Genomic DNA, 13,990 nt, shown 5'->3' on the forward strand with positions numbered 1-13,990 from the left:
GATTGTGAACCTGGGTTCATTGTCGTCTAAAAGAAGAGGATTCATTTGAGAAAAATAACAATTTCTGAAAGTTATACATTCAGTCCTCCAGATATAAAAGCAAAGGATGTTCGATTCTGGACATGTAATTTTTGGAAAAGGTTCAAAATTTTATTAGAGGAAGAAAAGTTCAGCATTGCTTAAGATGACAATTTATAAAGAAAGAAAAAATTGATAATCTTATGACAGTAGCTAGTAGATTCATCCATCCTTAGACTTGATGGGAACTCCTCTGTACATTTGTACCTTATCCTTCAAGGCATCTCTTCTGGGTCTTGCCACCTTATTGTTAGGATCAAAAAGCAAAACTTCTTTGAATGCCTTGAGAGCTGACTTCAGGTCTTTCTTCTTTTCAGAGGCATCACCGAGGTTGTTCCAGGCTGTGACATAACCTGGTTGAAGCTTCACGGCAGCTTCAAACTGTTTGATTCCCTTGTCAAGCTTCCCGTCAAGAACATAACTAACGCCAAGGGCATTGTAAACCTATCCAAATATTTGGCAGGCAGAAAGGAACTTACCATCAAAATCATGCACGAGAAGCGTTATCATATTGATTTGAAATACAGACTAGGGTGCTCCCTGCCTTATCTTAATTGCTCAGAAAAAAAAGATATTAAGTTCTTATTTCTAGTCTTTGTTCATAATTTGCAAGTTGATTACCCACTCCTGCAAGGGGTAAACACCAACACTAGATCCTGACAACTTTCTCAGTGTGTCATGCAGGCAACTTTCTCGGTGTGTCGGTGCACACAGGGACAGGATTGCAGGAACAGACTGCAGTGATTCCAAAATACAGTGAACCAACATCAAACCATTCGGTAAATGTATTTGTAGACAGTAATCTAAATATATGAACTTGACCATCGAGTATGACTGAGCATATGAAATTTTCTTTTTCCTTCTTTTATTAGTGAAAACAAAAAAATGATGTTGCCTGGCATTTCCTAAGGCAATACACGAATGTGTTAGGTCAAATCAGAAGCAATTACCCCAAGGCAATCATACCTGGGTAAGATCTTGATCATCACCATCCCATTTCTCAATTGCCTGAAGTAAATATTTAGTGGCAGCCGGGTAAAATTTTCTCCTCAGCATTCCTGCACCGAGTTCAAAAGGCCCAGTTGCAGTGGCATCACCACTTCTTACTTGCTCCTGAAATTAAAAGGGGAAAACACAACAAGATAATAAGATCGTATTAAACAAAATGCAGATGGCCAATGCCTGTTATGACTATCAAACAAGAGATGAGAGTGCCGGGGAAGGTGAGAGAGAAACTAAATGGATCTATTTTTCTAAACAAAATGCACTGGTTGACCATGATTTTGGTGTCACACACAGACATGTGTCTTTGTTACAATAGCCAACTTTTGTATGATTAGGTAACAATCTTTACCCTACGGAATGCAACATCTGAAATGAAGGCAGGATGTATGGAAGATGAGAACTGCAAAGAGATCTCCACCCAGGAGCTATTGTACAAAAATAAATATTAGATACCAATACAGTTCGAATACAAGGTACAAATCAAACCTGCAATAAAAGAAAATTTTCTGAGGGAATCAAAGTTTTAATTCTCAAGTCTGCTAGCTCATCCTTTCTAAATCACTTTTCTTCATCTCTTACCATGCACTTCATGTTGAGCACATAGTTGCAGTTTTCTCCAATTGTACTGCTACAACTTCAAGCTTAACTCCGACAACCCTAGGCCATGCTAGGGAGACTAGTAATCATGGCGATCACAGAGCCATCTTCCAAGGAAACCTCATCCTAAAAAGAAACTTGCAATACTTCATAATGAGAGCTTCATGTTGGTAGAAAACCAACACACGTCTCACAGATTTCAGTTCCCACTTCTATACCACCATGAGAATCTGGGACTCCAGAACATAACTTTAGCACAATACTAAAGAATAACTAGGCATACGCTCTCTTCCTTCAGCAATGCAGAAACAAGCCCTAGGATGACCTCAACACTACAACTAAGCCGGATCCAGCGTGGAAATGTGGCTAACAAAGCTACCCGCCCTACTCCCCTCCCATAACAAACCTCCAATCCTCTTCATTTGTGCACGAGACTCCAATTCTTCCCAGAATTTAAATAAAACTTGTCAAATACTTGTTAAAAAAATTCAACTTTGAGAGACCAGGAGGGTTGAAAAAGGAACTGGAAACGTGTACCTGAAGAGAGAGCCTGTGTGGCCTGAACTGGAGAGACCCAAATGGGAGGAGAGTGTGAGGGTGAGGGTGATGGTGTTGTAGAGGTGGAGATGATGAGATGGTTGCTTGGAGAAGCATTTTCCTTTGATTTTACTGTCTACGAGAGGTTTCTTTAGAGCAAAAACTGTTGTCTATGTTATCTCTGTCTACTTTTTATGTGAAATTAGGTGTTCTTTTGACCATGTATGCACCCAACTCTCTACAGAGTTCGGTGGTTGGTGAAGATAAAAAAGATCACTTGTGTAGAGTGTCCTCAACTGACAACAGAAGTGGATAAGGCCGCGTTTGTTTAATTTAAATTATTTGACCTTTAATCTCGAGCTCAAGAAATCACGACAGATGCATGCTCAAATCTGGAATTTGATATCACCAAGTTCAAGCTTACAGCGGATATATCCCAGGGAATAAATTGTAAACTAGAAAGAAATGCCAGTGTTTATTGAAGGATGACATTACAAAATCCCCCCCCCCCAAAAAAAAAAAACAAAAAAACATTCCAACAATAACTTTTTGAATCTACTGCAGGCTTTTTGTGTCTTCAATCCAAATAAATTCTCAAATACTTTTGGGGCCATGGGAGGAATGTTCATTTGGCCGAGGAGCCATGAAATTGACAATCTTTTCATGGACGTTGTACCTAAAAATTGTGATTGATAAGGAAAAATCAATGAAATGCTCTGGGTTAATAGAGATGAAAATGACAGCACAGAAAACGAGCCCTCCCATGCATGTACCTGATCTTTCGACACTTTGAAGCACGCCGATCAACAATCTCTCCTCTTAGTTTGCAATCTTTTTAGAGCATAAAAGGTCGTCTCTGCAGACAAATCTATAAGCAAGATTAAAGCAGTGTTTTTAAACCCGGCCCGGGTAACGGGTTTTGACCGGGTCACCCAGGTCGTCCTGAATTTTATTTATAAATCAGAAGGTCATTTTGTTAAAAAAAAAAAAAAAAAAAAAAAAAAAAAAAAAAAACCAGCCGGGTCATCCAGGTTTTAAACTACCCATATTTTTTCATAAACCCGGCCGGTTCCAACCCCGGGTCAGTCAGGTCCAGGGTCGACCCGCTAGGCTGGGTTTCAAAACTATAAATTCAAAACATTAAATAACTGTAGGGCTGGTAATTGAGGAAACCATCTGATCCTCTATCTTGGAAATGAAGACTGTGAGAGTGAAAAACAGCCACCAATTACAGCTTTATGGATCCTTGGGGCTGCAGGTCCAATAGGATGAGATAGAATACTCACCGGTGGATGAGGGGTCTACATTCTCCAGAAATTCTTTCAATAACTGCTGATAAAATTCGGTGTCATTTAGAAGTGTTCAGGATCACCATCGGGACATGTTTCCTAATTAGAATTGAAAGATTCAGCAAAACTGTTAGGTTGGAAACATCCATTAAAATTTTTTGTTATAATGAAAAGAAAGAAAAAAGAACAGAGAATTTCCCAGGAAAAATAAGAGGAAAGAGAAAAGGCCTCCAGGGAAACATCATGTCCGTCGAATCAGGCAATCAACATTAGGATTCTATCAGAACACTTTAACACGTTAGCTGATGAGATGTAACCTGACTTCAATTGAGTGTCTGCTTAGGCCTTTTGCTTAGCTGTTCTCACTCCATATCTCGATTCTAGCTTGGTTCTTAGCCACATTACTAGGTGCAAATGTGGAATACCTAAACTTACCAAGTTTGAACTAATATGGGAAAATGATATACAAATTACTCATTCACAGGATTACCTCTCCCCTGGCATTGCTCATCAACTCGGGAACCTGCCCATTAGTAAAATTCAGGTAGTCAGTAACAGCAGAAGGAAAAAAAATCTGAGCTCATCATACCATGAATTTTGCATCATTTCTTAGACTAAACTAAGTAAATTTGCCAATTATCTTACAGCTCCAAAAACACCAATGGTTGATCTTCTTTGTTGCACTTGCCTGACCATTTTAGTTGGATCCCTCATGCAAGCAGCAACTTGTTCAATGATATTCTGTGATTGCAAAAGTAAAATCCAGTGAGTTTCACCATACCCTGGACAGCATAATGGCATCAATCAGCTGTAGAGCCAAACCTGATTAAAAGCCTGCAATTTTCCTGTCATAGCAGGAGCACCTGTTGTCATCGGTGTCTTTCTCTGCCATTTATCTATCAATTGTTTCGGAAAGGAGCTATTCTTCAAGATACATGCATTTAAAGTTAATACTTAATTCATGTGTTCATATCCACAGCAGTTTTTCGCATCCCAATTCTAGCTGAAACATATCCCGAGTGTGAATGCTAGTTTTCCAATATGGAAAGGAGGAAGAAGCATTTAAATTTTAAATCTGTATGCTCTATTAACTGCTCAGCAAATCTGTACAAACAGCCTTTGAATCATCGGTCATTTGGATGGAGACCTCTTCTCTTCTTCTTTTTTTATTGACACCTCTTTACTGTTTTAAACTATTAATAAGTTCCTTATTCTTTTTTGTTTGGATTGACACCCTCTATATTCTTTTAATTTTGATTTTAATACGTGAACTATGATGTGTTTGGATTAGCACTCCTTTTGTCACCATCACCATCGGAACTCTACCTTTATGACAACTAAATCAACCCAAAAGACCACTAAATAATCCCTTCAATCTCTCTCGCAACATTTTGATATCAAAATCCATTATTAAACTCCAATCAAACTCAAAAATTTGAGTTTTTAGTTTTTCAATTTAAAATTTTAAAGCCTTAAAACAGTAAAATCCTGAGGTGGTGTGGTTTAAAATTCATACAAATGAACTCGCAACAATAAAACCTTTCATCCGGTGGTAAATTTATAAAAGGGCCCCCAATCATAGTTTATGTATTAAAATCAAAAGAAAAAAAAAACAAAGAAGTGTCAATCCAAGTAGAAAAAAAGGAGGGTCTGTTAATAACTAACATAGTAAAAAGGGTGTCAATCCAAACAAAAACAAAAGGGGAGAGAGAGAGATCTTCATCTAAACAATCAATAATTCAGAGGTATTTGTATGAATTCACCTAATTGCTCAAAATAAAACAGCAACAGCTGTGCATCTACAGACAAATGTAATACCTCTTTTGCATCTCAGAAATTCTTAACCAATCTATATCCTCTTCGGCATCCACGTTTGTTGAATCTTTTGAATGCTTCTTAGTGACCTGTCCAGAATCACCTTAAAAAGAGAGCAAATACATGGAAAAATTACATTGAGGTCCACTGTACACAAATCTTAATAAAGAAAACGTTTCAGGCTTTAAATTATAACTTAATGGACCCCTCTAAAAAGAAAAGAAAAGGTTGCATGTTGAAAAATCACAACTTGCTTAATATTAAAGTCAATTAATACTGCGGGAGGAAATTCCAAAAGCTTCAGAATCAAAGCAAGAAAAAATGAAGATTGGTACTGTTACATCTCCATTCATTCAGGGGGAAAAATAAAATGTTTCATTCCAATATACAGGACTTATTTTTTAATCCAGGTCAGAAAACACTTTTATTGTTTAGATACACAAGGGAATCTCTTACTGCAAATCTTTTAACTTTCAAGAGTGATTGCAATTCATACTGGATAAGGAAATATCATTATAAACAGTTGAGAATTTAATGAAGAAAATCACAATTGAACATCCAGATAGACTACTAACTGTATCAGTAAAGGGTCTTAAAAAACCATCAGCGACATCTAAAAATGGAAACAAGCATTCCAAATGCCTATTGGTGTTCAATTTGAAGACAGGCTGCAGATGGGTACCTCCTCCCCACCTCACACTTCCCTTCCCTTCCAAACAAACAAAAGCGTAGTTATACACTTACATCACTCAATTTATTTTTCAATCATCGGCCTATTATAGTTTGTGTTATTCACATAATTCCATTCACTTGGACAACCAGATGCACATAATTCCTACAATGACAGAATCATTGCGCAAAGATGTTTTAGCATGCTAACCTCCAAATAACAACGGAAAAGGCAAGAAATACAGAATATAGTAATATGCACAGGCATTTGCAATATACCATTAGAAGATTGAGAAATTGATGGATTCTTCTTGAGCAAAGCCTGATCATATAAAGTAAAAACAACCCAAGTTAAACAAAGAAATAGAAATTGATGAGATTAATAGCTATAAAAAGAGTACAACATAAAAGACCGATGACAGCCATACCTCCTGTAGTTCCAGTAGAGATTCCAAAGTCTTCTTGGATGAGGTGATCAAGTCAGCATATACCATCCCAACTATTTCATCAGAATCACAAAATGAAGACCTAACCGGTTCCAGCAATCAATCCCTTTTATGTTTGACCAAAATGCTTCAAGCATATCATTGAGCAATAAAAGAGGTAGAGAAACCTAAAGATACCTGCGGTAATCTGTTCGAGTTTGCAAATGCTTTTTGAAGTGAGAATCTCAACTCAAGAGTTTTGTCCCAGAGAGCCTTAAGAAAATGGTAGAGAAGTTTGTGAGCACATGAAAAATCTGATTAGAATATTTATCAAGTTGATCCCTTATCAATGATGATAGTAGCTATAGTGTACAAAGCTATTGTAACCAATGAATATTGTGAAAGAAACCATAAGATTGAACATCTCCAGGCTCTTCACTGCTTGACCTTTAATAAGATCTTCATCCTTGGGGCGTTTAAGATTCTTCCATATATCTCTGAAATTGAAAACTAAAAGGGTTAATTAAAGCAAATCTATTAGAGTTCACGATCCTTGTAAACAAAGTTTCAAAAACAAGAATCAAACTTTTAAAAAGTTTGTACAAAACCCAAATATTATTATAATTAACTTCGTCAAATTAACAATAAAACCAAAATGTCTCATCTCACTACCTAATTGCAGTCTTATTATTCCCATATATTCTCTTCATGCTTCGAGAAAAAATCAAGTTAACAAGCATGGTATTCATGGGGGTATCTTACATCATCTGACCAAATATAAAGCAATGTTATTTTCCAAAGAAGTAGAGTAAATTGCAATCGACAACTCTCTCTTACCGTCAAGATCTACACTCAATTTAATCTAAATAAACTGCAGCCCCAAATTATTCGGATAACCCCATTTTGATCTGAGAAAATTGTTCAATAAAATCACTAATCACTCTTTCTTTTTTACCTAATCACATGACAAAAGTTCAAACCCTACTAACTATATCACGGAAGAAGAAGAAGAAAATTACCTGCTAATTAAAGAAAATTGAAAAAAGAGAGAAATGAGAGAACAGCTTCAGGCTGGTGGGAGGGTAGATCTCTCAGGGTTTTAGTGCTGTCTGCAACGTCGTCTTACTGTTAATGCGGGAGTTTGGTTGTATTGTTTTTTTAAAGTGTTTTTAGTTTTAAAATATATTAAAATAATAATATTTTTTTATTTTGATATTAGCATATTAAAATAATTTAAAAATAAAAAAAATATATTAATTTAAAATAAAAAAATATTTAAAATTTTTTAATTAAGACATTAAAGTTCAAATATAAAAAGGGTAAGTTGCCAAACATGGTAGAAGAGACAATAATTTTGACTTAATTAAAACAGTAACAGTTCAAAATTTAGACAGTAACAGTTCAAATTTGATTTAATTAAGACAATAACAATTCAAATATAAAACAATAACAGTAAAAAAATTGATACAATAAAAGTTCGAAAGTCATTATTATTAGTAAGTTTAAAATTAAGACAATAATTTTAATTTAATTGAGATAGTAACAATTCAAAAAATTGATTTAATTGATAGAGTAATAGTTCAAAAAATTGATTTAATTAAGATAATAACATGTGAAATTTAAGACAGTAACAGTTCAAATTTGATTTAATTAAGACATTAAAGTTTACACAATAACAGTTTAAAATTAAGACAGATTTTGATTTAATTGAGACAATAACAGTTCAAAAAATTGATTTAATTGAACAGTAAAGTGTAGACAGTAACAGTTCAAAATTAAAACAATAATTTTGATTTAATTAAGGAAATAACAGTTAAAAAATTGATTTAATTGATAGAGTAACAGTTCAAAAAATTAATTTAATTAAGACAATAACAAGTCAAATTTAAAACAGGTAAAAAATTAATTTTTTACTATAGGTGATAGACTTCAATTAATTTGTCCCGTAAATAATTCATGGTTTGTACGGGCATTAATTATTTCCTTTTTAAATTCCATTATTTTCTTTGTAACAAAATGTTGAGTTTGTTAGTATCGTTTACTTTAATTAACATACAGTATATTCATAAAATTAAATACCTGGATGACACAAAATACTAAAGTTATAAAAACTAAAATAAGCAAGTTACATTATATATATTTCCCTTGATGGCCATAAAATACCTTTTCTTTTTTTCTAGGAACCTATTAAAATAACACAGTATAGCCTAATATCCCATCAAAACCTCCACTTCTGTTTTTAAAACACCCCAGACTGTCATTAAAAAAAAAGGTACTAAACAGACTGCTCTGACGGTTGCAGTGCGGTGTGACAGAGGACATACATATTGCATTTGGAAATGTAATCGTACTGGCGTCCTTTTCTAATCCACACCACCTTTCCACGTGTTTCCCTATAGTTTGCTTTCCATTCTCCACTAACAGCCTCTTCCTTTGCCACAACACGGAACAAACGGTCCTTCCTTCTAGAAATACCGGCTTCCTTCTTTACTTGCTTTCTCTTCTTTTCTCGTTTCTCTTTTCTTATAGTTTGTTTTCCTTATTCTTGTAATAACCCTTTCATTCTAAAAAAACAAACAACCATGAACATATCATCTAAAAAAATGTTTTCATGCTTTAAACAATCAATGTTGTATCTTAAACATTTTAGCAAAAGAAAGTCCAAACACAAATCCTATGACTTTGCTGCTGATTAGGTGAGTTTTAAAATTTATTTTATGTTCGGGTGTGTTTAACTGTTTTATTTTTTCATTTTAAAATAATTAACCACTGTGTTTTCCTTGTTTGTTTTTTTTTTTGGCAGATTAAACAGATGATTGATAGTTATATAGATAAACATTTTATACTACCACCTGCATTTCACAACCGGCCAGCATGTTTATACATTTCCAAGGTGGATTTATATGGCATTTTAAAACGAACTCCTGCATATTTGAAAGAGTCTGTTGTTGATTTTCTTAAACAACAAAGTATCAAAGTAGATTATCTTTCTTACAAACACAGACTAACAGGCCCTATTTATAAACTCAAGCCCCCTTCGCCCCAAGACCTGGAGGATCCTTATGATTTGATACTGTTTACTGATGCATCTGGCTTGTCTAATGTATCTGCCAGCTATGCAATAGGAGCTTTTATCCTGCACTGGGATGGGGAAGGTTGGAAAACTTACAATAGGTCAGAAATTGTGCAAGCAGGTGTCATATCAAAAGCTGAGATCATGGCTGGGAAAATAGGATTAGATTTTGGAGTGGAGATGGGGTTTGAAGAAAAAAGAGTGAAGCTGTATACTAATTGTAATGCATTTTCTGTTAGAATTTCTAAATTTTTAATTGATAGTTACTTTGCAAAGTTTTATTTCCAAGAGTAAGTAATTTCTATTATTAATTATGTTTATTTTTATATTACTTCTTTGTTTACAATTTTAGTTTTATTTTGCAGCAAATTGTTTGATTTGATGGCCAAGTTTAAAAAACTATGTCCTGAATTGATCAGCAGGGAGAGCAACCTTGCTCATTACATTGCAAATACTAGAAGACTAGAATACTTAAAAGAGCAAGGCCAGGCTGCAGAGGAACATTTCCAAACAACAAGTCTCGATAATTTTTCTGATTTTTGCAAGTTGCTGCATGATTACCAGTCTGGAAACTCTTATTTTGTTATGAGGTTTATAGGTCAGCGTAGAGAATCGACTCCTCCACCCTATCCCGATTTATATCTTCAAGAGATGGAAATTATGAGGAAATTCAAGTAGGATGTAATCGAATATTCTGTAATTACGTTACATCTTTTCAAATTAGCAGGTGGGTAAGTCTATGACTGCATTTTCCAGGGGGCAGGTGGATATTGCTAGTTTTCCATCCCAAATCGTTTGGCCATATTTTAAAGAGATGCTCTCATTCTGTATGGCAAGTTCAGGATATATTAGTCGGAGTTTGCTAGCGGTGGCTGTCATGTCCAATCAACGGTGTTTTGGACCTTTTGGTTTGAGACAACTAATTTTTTGTTTGTTCATAGATTTGAGACAATTTGGTCGCGGCTTTAAGGGAGTTTTCTTGACCAAGACCAAGTTCCTCAAACAACTAAAATGAGGTGTTTAAATCAATTTGGACATGAATTAGACAAAAGAGAGGTTCCTAAAGTATAAAATGAAAGTGAGAGCAAACGAGAAATTGCCCTTGTCTGCAGGTACTCAATTTCGGCTAGCAGCAACTCGTACTGTTGCAACAGACAAGTAGAGCAAAAGTAACTGAGGACATATAAAATAGGACAGTAACAGTTCAGATTTGATTTATTTAGACAGTAATGATTTATTTAGACAGTAATAGTTCAAATTTGATTTAATTAAGACAGTAATAGCTCAAAATTAACACAGTAACAATTCGAAAGTCATTATTGTTAGTAAGTTTAAAATTAAGACAACAATTTTGATTTAATTAAGACAGTAACAGATCAAAATTGATACAGTAACAGTTCGAAAGTCATTATTGTTAGTAAATTTAAAATTAAGACAATAATTTTAATTTAATTAAGACGATAACAGTTCAAAAAATTGATTTAATTGAGACATTAACAGTTCAAATTTGATTTAATTAAGACATTAATGTTTAGACAATAAATGATCAAAATTAAGACAAATTTTGATTTAATGAAGACAACAACACTTCAAAAAATTAATTTAATTGAGACAGTAACAGTTCAGCGCAAAAATTTTCAGGACCAAAACCCTGCAAATATCTTAGACATTTTCATCGATGATATTTTCACTTTCTATGCTGCATAGTCTCTTGAACACCTTATCTATTTCCTTCCTTGTCAACCTTGCTACTTTTGGAAAGCAATGTTTTTCAAAAGCTGTCTTATTTCGCATCCTTGTAGCCTTATTTTTCTTGAGATCTATCTGCATGTTTCCATCTCTGATCCCAAAAATCAATTTCATGTCCTCTGCATATATTTTAAAGTCCTTGTCATTAATCCTGAAAACTTCTTCATTTTTGACGTATGTTTGCAAAATCTGATATACAGTAAGGTCACTTTTTCTACACGTATTCTTATCTAAACGCCCTTCCAAAAAACATTCTATCAATATCCAGAATGGTGTCTTGATGAGCTCGTTTTTCACTCTTTTTGTCATGTTTGTCGTCCCAACATCCTTGACTATTGCATAAAGGTTTGACTTGAATTGTGGACCTTTTCCCATGGAAACCATCTGCAAGCCACATTTTTTGTTTAAAATGATTTAGTTTATTCAAGTAACAATTGGAGCAACAAACAGTCACAGGACAAAAATTCCTTCCAAACCATGTTTTCTTCGTAGATTTAATCAGGTTTATTAGTGACAAACAATACATGAAGACAGTAACAGCTGAACAAACAAAAATTAAAAATTAGTTTAATCAGGTTTATTTGTTTTAGGGTTGTTTTTTTCATTGATTTTCATTAACAGATCAAGAGAGTAATGACGTCAAAATTATTCAGGAATTATACAGTAACATTTGAAAAATGAGATAAACATATCCTAAGTTTTTGAAAAACATTAACAGTTGAACCAATGAATAAAGACAGTAACGGTTTGCATGTCATTTTATACTAAAGAGTGATGATTTATTGAGCATTTTGCGTTTACCTCTTCCGGTGATCTTGTATTCTTTTCTTGGTTTCTGTAAGAAAAAGATGAGAAATAAAAAACCCTATAAAAAAAAGTTTTCAAGTGAAATTGCTAATATTTTTTTAGACAGTAATAATTGAACCAATGACTAAAGACAGTAGCGGTTTGCAAGTCACTTTATACTAAAGAATGATGATTTGATTTGAGCAATTTGAGTTTAAATTTCGTGTCGCGCAGGAAGTTGTTGTTTCTGTAATGTATGATGAAAATGAGAAACAAAAAACTATTTCTGTAATGAACCAGCGACTAAAGACGGTAAGTTGTTGTTTTTCAGCGTCAGTACAAAAGGAGTGACATGTCATTGGAATTTTTTTTTATGAAAACAGTGACAGTTCAAAGTTTCGATAGTAAAAATTCAAATTTAATTCAATTAAGATAGTAACAGTTCAAAATTTAGACAGTAACAGTTCAAATTTAATTCAATCAAGACAGTAACAATTTAAATTTAATTTAATTAAAACAGTATCAGTTCAAAGTTAGAAAGTAAGTTAGTAACTGTTCAAAACTGATACATAGATGTTCAAATTTAATTCAATCAAGATAGTAACAATTTAAATTTAATTTAATTAAAACAGTATCAGTTCAAAGTTAGAAAGTAAGTTACTATCTGTTCAAAACTGATACATAGATGTTCAAATTTAATTCAATCAAGATAGTAACAATTTAAATTTAATTTAATTAAAACAGTATCAGTTCAAAGTTAGAAAGTAAGTTACTATCTGTTCAAAACTGATACATAGATGTTCAAATTTAATTTAATTAAGACAGTAACAGTGAAGATTTGCCCGGTTATGTATTGCTCTGGAATGTAACAGCAGCAAGCATATACAAGTCATGAACGCCTTGTCATTGTAAACCTTTTTGACTGGCTATAAATCATTGTCATTATGTGTCGGACACGACATGAGTTGAATATAATTGTTTTAGAAATATTTTGGTTAAAAGTGGCTTCATGTTATGTAGTTTATTTAAAGCTAATTTTTTTTAAAAAAAAATTCACTATTGTAAATAAATAAATAAAATATTAGAAAATCTCTTTTTTAAGCGTTTTCCAAAGTTCTTTAAATTGAGACTGGAAAGCCAAACATCATACACGAGTCGAGCTTGCCTACTGAAATTTTGATTTAATTAAGACAATAAATGTCCAAAGTTAAGACAGTAACAATTTAAATTTGATTTAATTATGACACTAATAGTTCAAAATTGATTTAATTAAACAAATTAAATAAAAATATAAGAGAAGCATTCACTCGACTTCCCAAGAGTTCGTTTAGTAGGAGCTTAAGGAGGGATTACAGGAGGGGCACAACAACAACTAGAAGGAAGAGCGAGTTGAGCTTCTCCAGCTAGTAGGTATTCTATACCTACACTTTTTGCGTAGCGTTAAATTACTAACTTATTAAATTCTTGGTCTTTGGGTCTATGGGTGAAATCACAAAGAGAAAGGATATAGTGAAATAAACGAGAAATTAAAAATTGATTTGAGTACTTGATTGGGTTAAGGTCCTCTAGTCTCCTTTTGTATGATTGAATAAGAAGATGAACATTAATGTATTTTGTCTTTAAGAAACTAAATGACTTAATATGTAACAGTACTCCTTTTACATTAAGTGTTGGGACATAAAAATGTACTATTTTGTATTTGTAATCTTAGTTTGTTTACTTCTTATTATTATGAATTATGTGTGTTAATGGGAAAGAAATGAGCATGCGAAATGTAAGGCATGTACCATGAATGATGTGCTGTTGAGGTTCCACATGATTATAATATGATTGAGAAATGAGTATAACTGTACAGGATGACATGGAACTCCAGGTATAAAGGAAACTCTGTTGAAATTTCGGCTATATAGTTTTATTTTATTTTTCTCGTTCACGAGGCGTTTTTGTGCGTTTGAGCTGTTGGTAAA

General features: G+C 33.6%; 1 protein-coding gene and 1 pseudogene across 1 annotated transcript; both read right to left on the minus strand.

The window, feature by feature from the left end:
* Positions 1–40: 40 nt before the first annotated feature.
* Positions 41–1,038, minus strand: LOC105108939 (transmembrane and TPR repeat-containing protein F38B6.6-like). The gene is made up of 2 exons (XM_011003455.1): positions 700–1,038; positions 41–522 (listed from the first exon to the last, which is right to left on the minus strand). The coding sequence occupies exons 1-2, from the start codon at positions 901–903 to the stop codon at positions 241–243; spliced, it is 486 nt and encodes a 161-aa protein (XP_011001757.1). The 5' UTR covers positions 904–1,038; the 3' UTR covers positions 41–240.
* A 60-nt stretch (positions 1,039–1,098) lies between these two features.
* On the minus strand, positions 1,099–7,299 carry LOC105108938 (protein AATF-like; annotated as a pseudogene).
* Positions 7,300–13,990: the final 6,691 nt, after the last annotated feature.

The sequence above is a fragment of the Populus euphratica genome, unplaced genomic scaffold, assembly GCF_000495115.2.
Source record: "Populus euphratica unplaced genomic scaffold, PopEup_1.0 scaffold401.1, whole genome shotgun sequence".
Lineage (NCBI taxonomy): Eukaryota > Viridiplantae > Streptophyta > Magnoliopsida > Malpighiales > Salicaceae > Populus > Populus euphratica.

Bases quoted from the DNA above. Each gene is read 5' to 3' on its own strand.
- LOC105108939 (XM_011003455.1), bottom strand. From the start codon at position 903: ATGGTCAAGTTCATATATTTAGATTACTGTCTACAAATACATTTACCG. The intron at 523-699 runs GTAATCAACTTG...ATATTTGGATAG, and splicing joins TTTACCCCTTGCAGGAGTGG to GTTTACAATGCCCTTGGCGT.